The 17,957-nt window shown below is 45.0% G+C and overlaps 1 protein-coding gene across 1 annotated transcript; it reads right to left on the bottom strand.

The window, feature by feature from the left end:
* Positions 1 to 5,881: 5,881 nt before the first annotated feature.
* On the bottom strand, positions 5,882 to 16,683 carry CGRRF1 (cell growth regulator with ring finger domain 1). Its single transcript, XM_085060988.1, has 6 exons — positions 16,438 to 16,683; positions 13,063 to 13,202; positions 11,243 to 11,420; positions 10,917 to 11,064; positions 8,092 to 8,199; positions 5,882 to 7,189 (listed from the first exon to the last, which is right to left on the bottom strand). The coding sequence occupies exons 1-6, from the start codon at positions 16,539 to 16,541 to the stop codon at positions 6,839 to 6,841; spliced, it is 1,029 nt and encodes a 342-aa protein (XP_084917114.1). The 5' UTR covers positions 16,542 to 16,683; the 3' UTR covers positions 5,882 to 6,838.
* Between the last annotated feature and the right edge of the window lie 1,274 nt (positions 16,684 to 17,957).

Raw genomic sequence — 17,957 nt, 5'->3', positions numbered from 1 at the left:
CACAGGGACCCTGGGGACACAGAGCCAACAAAATAAATCAGCTTAACTAATGGTCCTCAAAAAACCACCCCTGGTAAATGTATCACAGGCTGCTCTCTCGCCTGGCAATGCCAACAGAATCTGTGATGAAGAGGAGCAGAGGAAGAAGGGGATGCAAAAAGGGATGTGAAGGATTTCCAGTAAGTTTCACTGGGCTTTTCCAGTTTCAAACAACCCCTTGAATATAAATATTGCAAAATGTGATCATCCCACTGACAGCAAGTGAGTATTTGCAGAATGTGTCTTTGTAGGACTGAGATCTCTGTGTGTTTTGGCCTCCAGGGCAGCCTGGTTATCAGTGCTGGTTTGTGGGGCCCACGAGACATGTCCCATTCCATCCTTTCCAGCCACTGGCATGGGCACAGAGCACAGTTCCACTCCCACCTGGCATGGGTCTGCACCCCTGAGCAGCTCAGGGCCCCTCTTCATGCCCACCAACACCCCATAAATGCCTGCCAGCCAGAGAACTCCCTGGATGGCTGTATCCCATAGCCTGCCTCGTGTTTACCTACAACACTCTGATTTTTCCAACCATTTCCAGCCAGCACTGAGAGCAGCTTGTTGTAGGACTTGGAGCTGACTGAGGCTGTGTTGCAAGCAGATGGCCCTGATGAAACAAGACACTGATCCCCAAGGAGACACCGTGCAGCAGAGCTGCTCGACTCCCTGTCTCCAGCAGCTCCAAGACAGGCTTGGATATGTGCATTAGCATGCACCATCGAGGAAATTGCTTCCCTAACCACCCCTCTCAAGCAATTCTCTTTGGAAGCCTGGTTCCAGCTCAAGACACGTGTCAGCAGCATTGACACTATGGCAGTTTTCCTGGTTAGTTATTAATAATGGAGCAGTTGACAAGATTAGGGTAATTTAAGATTATCGTTAAAGGAGAGAGGAGGAATTTCCAGGCTGGGTGAAGGTTTAGATGCAGCTAGGGTGGAGGAAAACCTCAATGCTCCTACCTGATGAAATGGAAGGGGGTCCAAATGTGGAACATAAACATGGAGGAAAACAGTCCTCTTCGATCCTCCTGCTCCTGGCTCCAAACAACTTCAGCAAAACCCAGGGAAGTGACATCTAGGGCTGCATGGACTAACAAGCATGTGTGGGCACAGCTGGACTGGATGTAAATGGAGATGATCCACTCAGACCTCCAAGGGCTTGCCCAAGCCCTCCTAATAACAGAGCATTAAATGCTGTGAAATTTGATGGAGGCTTTTTCATTAAGAAGTTGGTGCCAAAAGGGAAAACTGAAGCTGGCAAACTCATTCACACATTTTCATTTCTCTGGGAAGACACTTAGAGATTGAAAGACTGGCAAAGTTGTAGACATTCTTCAATGGAAATCCACCAGCTCTTGGCAAACACCTTTTTTTGATGCTTAGCAGAATGTAAAGGTAAGTTCTTGTGTCACTCCAGCTGTCCCAGCAGAGGATGGTTTGGATGATGCTGCAGCCACTCCAGCCAGGGTTTGGTACTGATCCCCTGGGAGGAAATTGGCTTTCAAAGGAAAGGCAGCAGCTGGGTCACCAACCTTGTCTTGTGTAAGGCAGCATCTGGTGAAGGAAAATGATTGCTTTTCAAGCTGTGCTGTGCCATAAGTCACTGCCCTGGTCTGACTTTGATCAATGGAATGTGCTGTCCCACAGGGCTCTGCTCACCCTGGCAAGGTGAGACCACACTGTGCCCAACTCCCTTGGGGCTCCTCACTTGCCATAACCATCCTCAGCCTTGCTGCCAGCAATATCCCACCCCAGGCTCCCTCCAAGCTGGTGCCTTTTGAGCTCACAGGCCGTGCTCTTTCCCTACAGGGAAAATCCTTGAAATTGAGGACCCTCAGGACCTGGGGTGAAAAACCAAACATGGTGTCTGAGCTGCACATGACCAGGGAAGACACAACATCTGTATCTCACGGTTCTGCTGCCAGGAGACTGATGCCTGATAATCCCTGCTAGAGCTCTGTTCTGCCTCCAAACTCAACAGCATCTGCAGTGTTACAGGGAAAAATGAGGAGGAGAACTACCAACATAATTCACAAGTTAGCAACTCTCCTCTCCAGCCTGTTTGTTGAAGTATTGCTCATGAGGAGCTGATAGACACTGGAATAAATAGCACGAGGAGGGAGAGAAGTGATGCATTAGACCTCTTACCAGTCCCCTGACTGCAGCTACTACTGAGGAATCTGCCGGAAAATATTAGATGTGAAGTGGCTTTGCAATGGGAGAGGAAAAATTATTAGGGGCTGCCAGAACCCCTCAGCTGATGAAGACAAAAAGCTGGAGGAGGCATTTAAAAGCTAGGAAAGCTTTTAAAGTGCAAATCTTCTCCTGATAAAAGGTCGCTGCAGACTGAGGATAGAAAACACAAGTAGCAACTAATTGTCCAGATAATTTATTGCTGGTCCCACAGAAGCAGCTCTGGGATTCACTCAAATCTCAGGAGGATCCAGGAACAGCATGAGTAGCACAGGTGTTTTCTAAACAACAGAAATCAGAGAATCCCAGAATGGTTTGGGTTGGGAGGAACCTTAAAGATCATCTTTTCCAACCCCCTGCCATGGGAAGGGAGCCTTCCACTAGACCAGGTTGCTCCAAAGTTCCACCGAGCCTGGCCTTGAACACTTACAGAGGTGTGACAGAAATGCAACAACTCCTCATGTCACAACTGTGGCAAACTTCCCAGTGTTGCCCTTTTTATGAACTTCCTGAGGAGTTCACATGCAGGGAGAAAGAACAGAAGGAGTTTTTGGGGTTTCCCTGAACCCTGATGAAGGCTCAGTAACCTCAGCATGAATTTATGTTGTTGATTTCCAAAATACTGTGTGAGAAACACAAAGACTCCTCACTTTGCTCACCAGACTCTGCTGATGGATTCACTTAGTCTTAAGACTGTGTCTACATAGAGTATTTGTAAATTCCCATTATGAGATGGGGTGGTTAAGGCAGAACCTCTCCTAGCTCAGCTGCAGCAGCACCCACACAAAGGTGCCTTTATGTAGGTGTTGCACATTCCCACAAATTTATGGAACTCAACCAGCAGCAGCTCCTTTTTACAGGTATATCCACACTGCACTACAAGCTCGTGTCTCTCTACCCACATCGCTCACAGACATGAGGGAGTAAAAGCAACACAGAAACAATTTGCAGAGCTGCCCAAGTGACTCTGCAGCATTCAGCAGACACTTTCTGGGCCCCTCTGTGGTTTGGGGGACGATTTTGGCAGATTCTGCAAAGCACAGGACCCTCCAGTGCTCAGCTGTGGCCTCATAGCTGCACTCAGGTTTGCACCTGCATCATTGTGTGCCATCAAAAATGGTAGTAATACCAAAGTTATCCAGAAATAAACACCTAATCCTGGTTTTCTCTTTTTTCCCTGCCCAGCATATTCCAGCAAGGCAGCACCAAGCCTTTCTAACAGCTCAGTTCAGAGGACTTGTGCTGTAACAGATGAAATTCAGCTATCCCTGGTATTAATTACATCAGCTACACACACACAGGACACCAGGGACAGCCTTTGCAGGGGCTGCATGTCTGCTGCAGTGACAGAGGCCAGTCCTTGTTTACTCTGGATATGAGGACAGCTGAGCAAGTGACTGGTGGCCAGTTGCTGCAGAGACTTCCAGTCACACACGTCAGCCCCAGACCTCCCTCACCTGGCAGACATCACCTGCAGTCCTGGCAGAGCTTCCTCAGGGCACTGGGAGACTCAGCAATGTGCAAATCAGCAGGAGAAACTCAGCCCCTGATTCCTGTCTGCTTTTACCATACTTGATGTTAGCACATAAAGGAAGCATTTAAATAAAATTTACACAGAAGTCCATCTTAAGGTTGAACAAAACACGTACATGGGCAACCTGTGGACAGCCTGGCCACACTTTCAGGGAAGAATTTTTCCCTGATATCCAAGCTAGACCTCCCCTGGTGCAACTTGAGGCTGTCTCCTATTGCTTGTTCCTTGGGAGAAGAGACCAACCCTCACCTGGCTGCACCCTCCTGTCAGGGAATTCTACAGCAGCCATCTGAGCTGACCTGGATTTGCCCTCCAACCATTTTCCCCTCTACCTGGCAGGAGGCAGATAAGGAGGAGGGAAGATCCTAACACAGCAACTTTCCCTACAGAAGGAAGATGCCCATGTCACAGTCCACTGGCACTTGGAAAGACACATTGGGACATCCCTAAATAGCATCTCTTAGGTCTGATCAACTCATTTGGAAGCCTCAGCTCCAATTGGAGTTGATGAATCAAACCAAACCAACCTCTCCTGCAGCAAAAAAAAATTACAAATCTGAAACACTCCAATGCTGCTTAAAAGAACCAAATCTTGTTGCCAGAAGTCTTCCCACATTCCTTGATGTCACCACATCCATAAGCATCATCTATAATGAGCAGGAAAGGAATGTTATATTATTTCTATTACAACAGGGTGACAGAGCAGAACCGCCTCTGTCAATACACTGTGGTTTTGTGGGTCACAGGAAGGTTTTATTTCTCTTTTAGAGCCTTGAATCTCTGCTTTAAGACAACCAAGGGATGCACAGGGCTGCTTTAGAGCTGCTCCTTCTCCTTCTCACCTGATCTGTATTTTGGGATGGCTTCTTAGAAGAAGGGCAAACTTAATGAGCCAGCTACTGTACTTTTTATAACTCTCCATCAGGTCTTTCATTTGGGCCAGCAAGGAAGCTTGTTAGAGCAGAGAAAGCAACTAAGCATCTCTGGAAAATGCTATTAAAAGAGCAAGTAACAAATGAAAAGCTGGGACAGACTTAATGGTAAATACATGGCCTGGCAGTTCAGCACTGCTACATCCTGCTTGCCATTATTATTTAATACTGGCATTGATTGAAGGATGAGACAGACCAGGCAACTCTCTGTGGGGTTACTTGAATACCATTTCACTGTGAGATTAAACAAGCCCACAGGTTTGGATCACACTGTTTGATGGGAGATTTTAATTAATTGATTAAATATCGGTGACTACTGCAGTCAAGCAGTAAACAACATTTCCTTCATCATCTCCATGGGCAAACAAGTCCCTGCTAATTATCAGTGCCCAGGCTGAATTATCAGTTCCAGCTCCAGGCTGGAACCAGCACAGCATTAACCTGCTCCTCTGGAATAACAAGCTGCCCAGCCACTGTCCCACATGCTGTGTGAGCTGCTCATGTGGAAGCAGCTGCTGCCATGGATCAGGCACTGTGTCCCCTCAGACACCTCAGGTTATTCCTGGTTGATACACAGTGCAAACAGCCTGGTTTGTCCAGTAGTTTATTCCCAAGTTGTCCCTGGCCAGGATGGTCACTTTAGGCAGAGCAGATAAATTGTCTTACAACCAGCCTGCTGATCACTGGCTGGAAATCTGTGGCTACAGGCATCAATTCTCCACTTCCATCTGTCCTTACAACTAATCATTACTCTTCCCAACACCACCTCCTAAATCTTTTCCTCAGAGGTAATTGCCAGAAGTTTGGATGCAGGGTCACAGCAAACAATAAAAAAAAGAAGGATGGGAAGGTGAAGATGGAATACTTTTGAGTAGGGGAAGCTTCCTTCCCTGGTTTGGAGGTGTGCAGCACCTTGTGTGTACCCTGGAGCTGCAGGACAGTGGAGCTGAAGATTGTGGAGCAATCCTCAAATTTTAAATCTTCAGATTTCCCTGCCTGAGCCTGAGCAGCTGTCCTGGAACTGGACGTGGAGAAAAGCTGCAAGGGAACAAGAGAGAGGACAGAAAGCAGCTACTCCTCATTTCTACACGTTCTAAGGAGCATTTTCCTTTACAGTGAGCAGGTGAGAGACTCAGCCCATTTGTCTTCAGGAGAATTTGTCTCTCTCTAAAGAAACAAACCACTTTCTCTTCTGAACAGCCATTTTTATTGCTTTTGACAACACACCATTGGAGTGAAAGGAAATAACATTCTGCTATTCTTTAGCTTTTTCCTTTGTTACAGCACATACATTTCCTGATAAAGGTAACTGGTTAACTTTGCATCCAAGCTGCCCAAGCAAGTGAAAAGAGTTGGAAATTCCCCAAAGCACTGCAAAACTGCCACCACTCTGAGGAGTGATTAACCAACACTTGCATGGAGAACAAGTTCTTACAGGCACTGCCAACAATGCTGAAAGTCTGTGTCTCAAGATGTCATCGCAGGGGCTCAGGCTTGAAAGTGTCAGCAACATGTAGTTCAGGAATAATCAACAAAAGTCTTTCCAAAGGGCTTTGGCTGAAGTCCTCCACACACAAATCCTTCAAACCAGCCAGAAACAGTGTCCTGAGCCACACCTTCAACCCCCAGCTCCTGCCACAGTCCAACCTTCAGCTACAAAATAAACACACACGGGGTTAACAATGGAGAATATTTACTTTCCTTCATATGGTACATTCTGTAAAGTGCTAAGTTCCTAAATTATACCGAGTTAAAATGATGTACGGCTCTAGTATTTTAAACACAATAAATATAGAATGAGCCTTGTGCAACTGCACTTGCAAGTTTCACTCTTTTTTTAGTAGACAGCCTAAATTTAGTAGTCAAAATAGCCTCCAATAGTGCTCCAAGAAAAACTAGGAAGCAGTTATAAATAAAATCACATCCTTCAGAGATATCCTACGCACTTCTCCTGTCCACATTGCATGGGTAAGCAGTGCTCCTGCGAGCATATGGAGCGAGGAAAAATAAGGAAGCTGAAAATTACCCAAGAATAAAAAGCCAAATCCTGCAAGTTAATGCTACATATCCTCCCATAAATAGTCTGGCTTCCACATTTAATCTCAGTGCACACAACCCAGGTCTTTTATTTTTAACTCCCGTTAAAAAACTCTTCCAGGAAGAACATCTTGCAAGACATGGGTCGATTCATCCTCATCTTGCTCCTTTTTGCTGCAAAGTGGGAAAGACTCTTGCACGAACTGCCTGCACATTGGGCACTGCTGGAAATACTTGATGCAGCCATCACACAGGCACGTGTGTCTGCAGGGCAGGAGGACCCAGTTCACGGGGCCGTTCTGGCAAACAACACAGTCTTTGCTGTTTTCTTCCTGCAATTCTGGTTCATCTCCAGCCAGCCCGGCCTTTTCCAGCAACCCTCTGTCAGTGCTGCTCTCACCAGGGAAGGTATTACTGGAGGAGGGTGCAGGACTATTTGCAGACATGAAGAGTTGCTAAAATACACGTAAGAACAAATATTTAGAAGTCAGCACACTCCCCCCAATCCCTGCACACACACACACACATGCAATGGAAGTTCCACTGGGTCCATTCACTGGTGTCCACTGAGCCAAACAGTGCCAGACTCTGTGTGGGTCCTGGCAGCTGCCTGGCCTTCAGTTAAAGGCATTTTAGAAACATGAAATTACATAAACCAGTGGGAAAATATTAAGGATAAGTCAACAGATCTTGGCTGCATCAAATCAACGTCATGCATGAACTTTAACAGAAGTGCCCAGGTTTTCAGCAGCTTGGGTTTGTTTCTGGTCCATCAATCTCTGTGCCTAGAGGGATATTCTATCCATTCCTACCAAAATTACATCCACCACGCTGTCAAATCTGCTTCACTCAACCCATTCTGCTCTTGCTCATATTCCAATCCCCTACTGCTTTTTTTTGTCTTGTTTTACGTGAAGAGAAAATTCTTCTGGGCGTGATTCCTAGCAGTAGTGCAGGAAAAAGGAATTTTAACAAAGTACGTTTCTTCTGAGGCTTTCCTGATTGAAGGGGAATTTTGAAGAAAGAGCTGGTTTGAGTGACTAGCAAGGAAATAACAAATATTCTGGAAAGAAGAAGCATTCAACAGTGCGTTTCTTACTATTGCTTTACTAAGTGGACACTAGGACTCCAAGATTAGAAGCAAGTAATTCCTCCAGGAAATCTTGAATATTTTCATGGAAAATATTTCTGTACAGTAAGTTCCTGTGGAACTCCTTAACTGATAAAATAATTTTAACTGCCAACCAGTTCTTTGCATGACAATAGAAGTCTTGTACTAATTTAGGCTCCTGAAAGCCTACACAAGCTAAAGTTAATACTGTCACACAAACGAAACCAGACTCCGTGAGTGGCTTACCTTGAGATCATGGTATTGACCTTGAGCTAGGAGGAGATACTGATACAATATTCGGCAGGAGAATCTGTAGCTTTGATCAGGAATGTGAATTACAGCCACCATTGCAATCTACAAACAGAAAGAGTCTTGTGTTTAATGACTTATCACTTGGGCTGAGAGAACTGGGGGCGTTCACCCCAGCAAAGAGAAGAGAAGAGAAGAGAAGAGAAGAGAAGAGGCTCCAGGAAGACTTCAGAGCTCCTTCCAGGGCTTAAAGGGGCTCCAAGAGAGCTGGAAAGGGATTTGGGACAAGGGATGGAGGGACAGGACAAATGGGAATGGCTTCCCCCAGCCAGAGGGCAGGGATAGATGGGATACTGGGAAGGAATTCCTGACTGTGAGGGTGGTGAGGCCCTGACACAGGTTGCCCAGAGAAGCTGTGGCTGCCCCATGCCTGGAAGTGTTCTACACCACATTGGATGTGGCTTGGAGCAACCTGGTCTAGTGCAAAGTGTCCCTGCCCATGGCAGGGATTGAAATATGATCTTTGAGGTCCCTTCCAACCCAAATTATTCTTTGATACAGCTTCTGACCTGCTTAATTCCTTAGACAATCGGGCATTCAACAAAGTTGACTTCAAGCACTAATTTAAAAGAAAAAACAAACCAAAACACTGGGCAAGGTATAAACAGGATGTGGTATGAGAGAGCACTTGGTGATCCTTCAGCTTCCCACCCTGCTTCCCCATGGAGCCCTTCTGTGGCCAGTTTATAGCAGAAACCTCCTCTGGCTGCTCCCACCTCATGGAATTAGACCCCAAACTGGAAAGGCACCTGAGCAGCCTTCTCCACTTTCTCCCCCTTCCATCACAAACACACAGACTGCAGTTTTTGGACTCCAAAAATCACTAAGAAGTGTCACTGATTGGCTTGTAATCTGAGCAGGCAAAAGACAAATTTCACTGGAAAGGATTCTGAACCCCCACAGGCTGACTTTAGATAATTCCTCTGGAAATATAAGCACTCTAAGCTTGCATGCTGTGCCTAACAGCCCCCACCCTGCCCAAATTACGTAATAGCCTCTAAAAAAGCTGGGAAAAAAGAAAGTGAAATTCAATATTATTGTAGTTCCCAGAAGCTGTCAAGAGAGAAATGAAATATAGAAGCTGTTTTGCCTTAAAAAGAAATTTAAAGGCAAATTAGACTTGCACTTCAAAATCCACACATGGCTAATTAAATACAGAGTTCAAATGTGTATGTACCTACACATATGGATTTTTAAGAACTGAATTCACTATTCCTTGGCAAAAGGATCTTTTTTTTCAACATCACAGTGCCTGAGATCTAAGGTTCCACCTTAGCCCTGTCAGTCTTCCAATAATTTCTGTAACTCTTATATATGGTCATGCTAATTTTCTGGATTTAGAGGAAAATTGTGGCACAAAATCAAATAGGGATGATCTTGCCACAAAACCAGTTAGGATGAAAATCAGACTCCCCCAGGAAACAGACAGTGAAACTCAATCCATACCAATGGACATACATAGGCACACAGACCCCCCCCAAATAACTCAAAATGGTAATATCACACTGGCAAAGATCCATTTCCACGCTCCATTGCTATTTTACAAGTTTGTTTCAACAAACCAGATGCAATTTTGACATTTGTCTGGCAAGGAGTTCAGATGGAGTTACTCCTTGACTGGATTTACAGATTCTGGATGTGTTCCTTTCCTCCAAAACCAGAGAAAAAATACCACCCCACCTTTCACCTTTTCTTCTATGTTAAGGCTCAAATGAGAGGTGTTACAAATTCATGTCCATGTTGATGTCAAATACATTCAAATATTAAGTTTACAGTCTCTTTATATTAAACTAATCTGACATCTGAACATTTAAAAATGTATTAAAACACTAAAACATCTTGAGTGGGGATAGGAAGGAGGAGGACAGTCCTAAGGCCACGTGACAAGAACAGGCATCCCCTGGAAAGGGGGCAGATTTTTTTATACATTGGTGTGATTACAATTTCCAGATGAATGCATGGAAAAGTGTTCAGTGGATTTAGGGAATTTGCTTCCAAGTTCAGTTGTGTTTCTGTTCAAGCAGTTGGTGCAAGCAGATTATCAATCCAATGAAAAGATGGGAGATTAAAAGTGTGTCTCAAATCATTCAGATATCATCAATTTAGACCTTATAAATTGAACAGCATGTGGCAAGGCTGAAGCTGCTTTAACAGTAAGAGATTAGGAGGAGACCTTTTTTTGGGAGCTGAGTATCTCATATAAACCTCAAACCAGACCTTCACCCCTTCCTGTAAGTGCCCAGGAGTTGGCTCCTGTGAGACACAACCATGACACAGAGCTGAGGCAGAAAGGTAATTTCTGTGTTTCTAACAGCCAAGTCAGCAATCAGCTTCATATTTGTGCCAGACACTTATAAAAAAATCCTCCTGCCTTGCCAACAGAATCCAAGAGCCTGTATCAGCACAAGAGCTCCACCACAGGTCCATGTGATGCCAGAAATCAGAGTAACAGGTTGCTAAACTGCCCCAACCCTCCTTCCCCTGACCACAGAGACCTTGGCAGACAGGAGCTTTGTGAAAATCACAAGTATCATTTAAATCGTGTAGTGAATGAGTAAAAGAGTAAGTAATGTTTCTTCATTGCCTTTTTGATGATTGGCGTTTGAAAGTTAAAACTTTGAACTGCTTGATTTTAGAAAATAATGAAGTGAGGGACCAAATTCTAGGGAACAGGGAAGTGAAGCTGCTTTATTCAAACCTCTCTCCTGAAACATTCAGACCTCAAATACAGTGACCCTGAAATATACTCTCATATCACTTACAATATCATATATTTCTCTGTCTTCTTCATCTGCTAACGTCAGCAAAGCTACCAAGGGATAGCGAGCTCTAGGCACGGGGCCAAAATCCACAACTTGAGCATCTTCTGGTAACTGACAATATTTCTCTGCCTTGTCATTTTTTTTAATGCTTTGTCTGTGTCAAGGAAAACAATCAGTGGCTGCAATTGCAGACAAATGTGACGTTTGCATAAAGAATATTTGTCATCGTGTTTGTTCATAAACACATTGTGCCAAAACCCGTGCCATGTTCACCAGCCTCAACGCTCCCCATGCCAAAAAAATCAATGTATTAAAAAAAAGGATACAAGTGCTGCTGTTTGTAGAGGTACTCGTTGTAGAGAGCATCCTCTAATGCCTGAGGAGTCTTTATTCTGAAGCAGTAGACGTGTTTCTGCAGTGCTTCGTGGAGTCTCTGGACGTTGCAGCCCCAGTAGCAGGTAAGGACACAATCCTCCAGGCAGTCAGGTGTCAGTGTTACACCCCCTTGGAGAAACAGGAGAAGGATTTCATTAGCTCAGCCATGTGCAGCAATCCTGGAGTTGCTAAGTGTAGCTGCTTTGCAAGCAGAAAACAACTTCAGTGTCACAGATTTTTATCACAGAACCATAAAACTGTAGAATGGTTTGGGTTGGAAGGGACCTGAAAGACCATCCAGTTCTACTCCCCTGCCATGAGCAGGGATACCTTCCACTACCCCAGGCTGCTCCAAGCTCCATCCAACCTGGACTTGGACACTTCCAGAGATCCAAGGGCAGCCACAGCTTCTCTGGGCAACCTGTGCCAGGGCCTCACCACCCTCACAGCCAAGAATTCCTTCCCAATATCCCATCTAATCCTGTCTTCTGTCAGCAGGAAGCCATTGTCCTGTCACTTCAGGCCCTTGTAGAAGTTTCTTTCTTTTAGGGTCCCTTCAGGTACTGAAAGGTTACAATTAGGCCACCCCTAAAATGATAAACATTATAAAATAACAGAAATTATTTATCATTATAAACAAATATTCTAACAATTTACAGTCAGTTTAGTGTTTATGGAAGTCAGTAGGGATGAGGAAGTGGGTGTGAGGAGATAAAATGGCTGATTAAGTTCACAAAAACACCACATGCATTTTATGAAGGGTAAATTTTAACTTCTGGTAACACTTTACACATTCACTGGCAGATCCAAGAGCACAAGCCTTAGCCCAAAGTCCATTCCCTCCTGAGATAATGGTATTAATTGGATCACTCATCTACAAAACTGTCTGTGGTCTCAAAGAATAAGGCTCTTGATTATGCAAAGGGAGGACAGAAAGGCAATCTATGCTCTCCATTCTTTTTCCAAAAACCCGTCAACTTCTAAACACTTCCTGCACAAACAGGAGCAGGAGTGCTCAAAGCTCTTGAATAATCCAAGTTACATGAAAACTGAATTGTTGGATTCATTGTGTTGGGAATTTTTTATGTTGAAGGAGGGGGAAATCTGCTGCAGCCCTTCCTCGTGCATTGGAAGGCCCCACATCTGTGGGGGTGGAAGATGCTCAGCCTTGCTCTCTGCTCCCCAGTGATGCAGAAGGCCATGAATTCCACTTCCTGTGTGGGTGATTTCAGAGGTGTTAGGAATGACTTGAACTTTGATCCAAACAGATATTTAAATTCAGTTTCCACAGACAGAAAAAGAGGGTGATGATTTTATTTACCTATTTATTAAAAATAGACACTTCCAAACATTGCTGAAGATCTGGGCTAGATTTAAGTGGGTGGCACATATTCCTTAATGAATTCTGTAGGATTTGACAATTCTATGAAATTTATAGAAACACCCACGGTGGTTGGTAATTTGCAAATGTTTTAGTTACTTAAAGACCTGTAACAGCAAGAAGTGTTTCATTAATGAGAATTAAACTATACCTACATATTCAAACATTTCACTTTTAAAAACGCCACGTTTATAAACTGAGTAAAAACTTACTTCTGTTGGAATGGAAGTGTATTTCTGAGGAGTTACGATAAAGCAAAAGGATGAGAGCAAGAATGATGATATTTAATGTCCCTTCCAACCCGAATCACCCTATGATTCTGGGCAGAAAATGGAAAGCACCAAGTTCAATAACACAAATTGACAAAAATTACATCAGAAATCCACTGACTTGTCACTGAAGCTGCAGCAGGATTATGGATCTCCAAGCCAAAAGGATTCTTCACTTGTCTCATCCGCTTTTTCAATACCCTTGTGCTGGATTCTGTCTCTTCCGAGTTCCTCAGAATAACAGGAACACCCAAACCAAACCTGGGAGACATGAAACAAGAAGAACAAGTGGGTTAAGTGTTAATGTTGACACATTTGATTTTTTTGTCAGCTCTAAATAGCAAGCAGCACAACAAATTGATGTAATTTGGCTTTCCAGAATATCTGCTAGGATGCATGGATAATGTATACTGCCAATCCCACTTCAGCTTTTTGTGGCAGAAGGCAGAAGTTTTCATAGTGACACAGGGAATCTCTAAAGGAGGAATACTTGGTTTCCAGAAAGGGAATAACATTAATGAGGGTAGTCAATGCCCTCTAGTGGTAAAGGGCTAGGCCAGAACTTCCATGGGAATCCTGAACAGTTGAGTTCCATTCTACCCTCCTCCCCTGAGCAGGGACACTTTGCACTACACCAGGTTGCTCCAAGCCACATCCAACGTGGCCTGGAACTCTTCCAGGAATGGGGCAGCCACAGCTTCTCTGGGCAACCCTTCCCATGGCCTCATCTCCATCACAGCCTAGAATTTCTTCCTAAGAGCCATCCTCAACCTGCTCTCTGTCTGTTTAAAGCCATTCCTTTCATGGAAATATTTACATTTGATCAGTGGCATCATCTAAGGCTTTTGGCCATCCTTGATTTGTGCACACAGAGGGTCAAATCTCTCTGCTACAAGTGAAAACACCCACAGTGACTTCCCTGGGGCTGTTAAACATCTCACAAACAAACCAGAGGCAGCAGCTATTTCCCTTCTTCAATAACCAGAGCTCAAGGGAGCCAATCTCTGCAGCTGCACCTAAAGGTGCCTCCTGTTTTATACCAGAATCTGCCTGATTGCCAAGGGAAACCTCTTTTTTGGAGACTTTCTCTGCTGGGTGAAAGCAACAGGACAATCCTGAAAAGTGCCAAGATAAAAGAGCTTCTGGTACAGTTTTAGCAACAGCTGAAGGCAGAAGGACTTTCTGTCCCCCAGTAAGGTGTGGTTTTCTGTAAATTTTAAGGTAGCATTCAGTATAGGAAGGATGAATACAGATACAGTTTTTATTTTATGATCTAACAGTCCACATCATCAGCTGGTAGAGGAGAACATTAATTTCTTCAGAGCAGTGCTAGCTTAGAAAAGGCAAGAATTTCCAAGGGTTTTGTTAATGAATTAATGTCTCTGCAGAGCCAGACCTCCAACAGGTGCTGAGCCTTCAGCTCCTCCTAACAAGAGCATTCCCCTCCAGCTAAAAATACAATGCCCAGGTAATCAGATGATCTAAATTCCACTTCATCCCTGTGCCCAGGGCACCTGTAGGGCTGGCTCTGGAAGGTGCCTGTGCACTAACCTACTTGGACTGTGAGCAGACCCACAGGTATCCGGGGCTGGCCATAGGAACAGATGCTCCTCCCATCACTGCAAGGCTTAACAAATGAGAATGCAAACATTCCTGAGCAGCTGGTGTTTTTCAAGCTGACTGACACCACCACAAACACATCATTAAACAAATTAATGCTGAAAATGATGGGTGAGCCCAAATGCCACAGCAGGAATAGATCAGGTGTTCTGTGCACCATTTGCATTTACAGTACTCTGTGGCAAATGAAGGACTTGAGTTGTTTTCCTGGGCAAGTTCAGGAGCATTTGAGCTGCAATGGCAGCTGCAGGCACAGGAAAATCTCTCAGAGGCTCCTGGTCATGGCTGTGGTGCAGGAGAATTCCAAGGGAGCAGCAAATACCTCTGACCAGCTGCCCACACATTCACCTGCCTGTATGTGCTGAGCTCCTGGCACCTCCTTGATTCACAGGCCCTTAACAGTTCAGTTTGAAGAAAAAAAATGCATATATATCCATAAACTGCAATAACACCAGTTATAGTGACTGGAATCTCTGATCCTGAAAAAAAAAGATGCCTCTGGACAGTCCTCTGCACACCCTGTACCCAAAAGACAACAGTGGACAGATGTAAGGATCTTGTGGCACACATCTATTTCAGACCTTTTCGAGCAGGGGATTGCCAGCATTTCTTACAAGTAGATAAATAATGATTAAATTGGCAAAAGGATCAGTGGTTAGGCATAGACATGATGAAGATTTATCTAAATCATCTTTTTTTTAAAAGATACCTTTATCACCAGTACTATCGACTTTTAAAGATTTTTTTTTTTAAAAAAACGGATGAAGTGATGAGATGTGGATAGTAATTTAATACCATCAGTGCAGTGGGACAGAGAGACATAAAAGGGAATTCTACTACTTCTGTCTCCCAGTAAATAATGAGGGGGAGCTTCATCCCCACACAAAAAAATCCCAGTTGCCTCCACTGACACCCAGCACTAGGGGAGGAACTGTAAAACAGCAACACAAACTTCTCACAAAGCACCTCTGAAAGATCAACAGCAGCACAGGACACGTGTGTGAGCCAGTGGCAGCCAACAAAAGCACCATAAACAAGAAAAAATTTCCTTTGCAGGAAAGAAAGAGCCAAGCAGAGGATTTAGATGCTGCTGAGAAGAAACAGTTCAACAGAACTGAACACTTGCAGTTCACAGGGTGGAAAACACAAAGCACAGCACTGCAGATATTAATGTGAAACCAATGAGAGGAATTTCAACAACTCCAGTTTTATTTTCACCAGAAGCCACACAAGTCTTGTGGAGCCACAATTCCAACATGAAAGATTTTGGGTGCTAATCAATGCTCTCTCTCCACTTGTCAGTGTTTACACTGACAGAAACTCCTGAGAGTTAGGAACATTCAAGGACCTGTTTCTGGAAAAGGCAACAGTGACATCTTTGCTGCATCCCCTCAAACACAAGCAGAAGCTCTTTCACTCACCACCCTTCGAGACACTTCAGGAGATCAGCTCACAGATTGACAGAATAATTTAGGTTGGAAAAGTCACTGGCTGCACCCAGGGAGTTGTGCAGAGCCACAGGGTCCCCCTGAGCCTCCTTTTCTCCAGGCTGAGCTCCTTTCCAGCTCCCCCAGCCCCTCCTGGTGCTCCAGCCCCTTCCCAGCTCTGCTCCCTTCCCTGGACACACACACATTGCTCAGTACATACAAACGCATTGCTTGTCAATATTATAAATGATATCACAAAAAATATTCAGAAAACTTTGGCATTGCTAAAAAAAGAGCTTAACAGAAATATACATGAATTTTTTTAAAGTTTATTTTGGCTGCTCGTTTAGAAGCCGAGGAGGATTTGGGTTGGAAAGGAACCCCCTGCCATGGGCCTGGCTTTGCCCCCCGCATCCCAGCCCGAGCCCCAGCGGCCCCAGAGCACTGACCAGCCCAGGACGAGCGCGCTGGTGACGAGGAAGCACACGGACACCAGGGCGATGTAGAACAGCGGCGAATACTCGTACAGCGTCACCAGGAACACGGCGGCCATCGGGCCGGCCGCACCGCCCTCAGCCTGCGAATGAAGCCGCTGCCCTCAGCCTGCCAGGGACAGGGCGGAACCATGGCGGCACCGACTGAAGCCATCGCCCTCAGCCTGCCAGAGACAGGGCGGGGCGATGGTGACACCGAAGCTGCTGCCCTCAGCCTGCCAGGGAGAGGGCGGGGCGATGGTGACACCGACTGAAGCCATCGCCCTCAGCCTGCCAGAGACAGGGCGGGGCGATGGTGACACCGAAGCTGCTGCCCTCAGCCTGCCAGGGACAGGGCGGAACCATGGTGACACCGACTGAAGGCACTACCCTCAGCCTGCCAGGGACAGGGCGGGGCGATAGTGACACCAACTGAAGCGATCGCCCTCAGCCTGCCAGGGACAGGGCGGAACCATGGCGGCACAGGATGAAGCCGCTGCCCTCAGCCTGCCAGGGACAGGGCGGAACCATGGCGGCACAGGATGAAGCCGCTGCCCTCAGCCTGCCAGGGACAGGGCGGAACCACGGTGACACCGACTGAAGCCATCGCCCTCAGCCTGCCAGGGACAGGGCGGAACCATGGCGGCACCGACTGAAGCCATCGCCCTCAGCCTGCCAGAGACAGGGCGGGGCGATGGTGACACTAACTGAAGGCACTGCCCTCAGCATGCCAGGGAGAGGGCGGGGCGATAGTGACACCGACTGAAGGCACTGCCCTCAGCCTGCCAGGGACAGGGCGGGGCCAGCGCAGCCCGAGGGTTACAGGGTTGGCACAGACACGTGAAACGCCACAGAGTAAATAACGTGTAAATGACAACTTTATTCAAATACATGATAAAAATAAAAGTATCACTTTTATCCATATACTATAATAATATCAGTCGTTTCTATCAAATCGTGTATTTAGAGCTATTGTATATTCTATGACATCTATTACACGAAATATGCCATTTACCATTTATAATATACAGATTAAAATGTACTCCTCTGTATTATTGTTAAATTATACCACATATATCACACATAAAGCACATCCCATATTACATATAATACACTGCTACATAATACGTTTTTATAATATTAAGAATAAAAATGCTTCTTTCCTAATATTTTATACTGTCCCCCCTAATTCTATGACTACATTTTTATGGCTTGTACTTATAATAATAATTATTATTATTTTCACTAGTAATGACTACTGATACATTGTACAATAGTATCATTCTACAATAAAGTGGAATACAATAATAGTATTATTCTAAGTATATTCAAAATTATCTATTCTAAATAATGGTATTATTCTACTATAAAATAAATACAATAATAAAATATGTAGTTATTTCTAAACTCTTTCACTAGCGAAATCCACATCCATCCATCTGGCCCAATCCTCCTTCAAACGCCTCCATCCTCGAGCGAATGGAAGGCCTCTGCAG

This window comes from Lichenostomus cassidix, chromosome 5 (genome assembly GCF_008360975.1).
Source record: "Lichenostomus cassidix isolate B80296 chromosome 5, HeHo_3.0, whole genome shotgun sequence".
NCBI classification, from domain to species: Eukaryota; Metazoa; Chordata; class Aves; order Passeriformes; family Meliphagidae; genus Lichenostomus; species Lichenostomus cassidix.
This window is presented reverse-complemented; position numbering and strand designations above follow the sequence as displayed.

Coding starts and splice junctions, on each gene's coding strand:
- CGRRF1 (XM_085060988.1), bottom strand. CDS start 16,541: ATGGCCGCCGTGTTCCTGGTGACGCTGTACGAGTATTCGCCGCTGTTC. Junction 13,203..16,437: donor AGCGCGCTCGTCCTGGGCTG/GTCAGTGCTCTG, acceptor CATGTCTCCCAG/GTTTGGTTTGGGTGTTCCTG. Junction 7,190..8,091: donor GTCAATACCATGATCTCAAG/GTAAGCCACTCA, acceptor CGTGTATTTTAG/CAACTCTTCATGTCTGCAAA.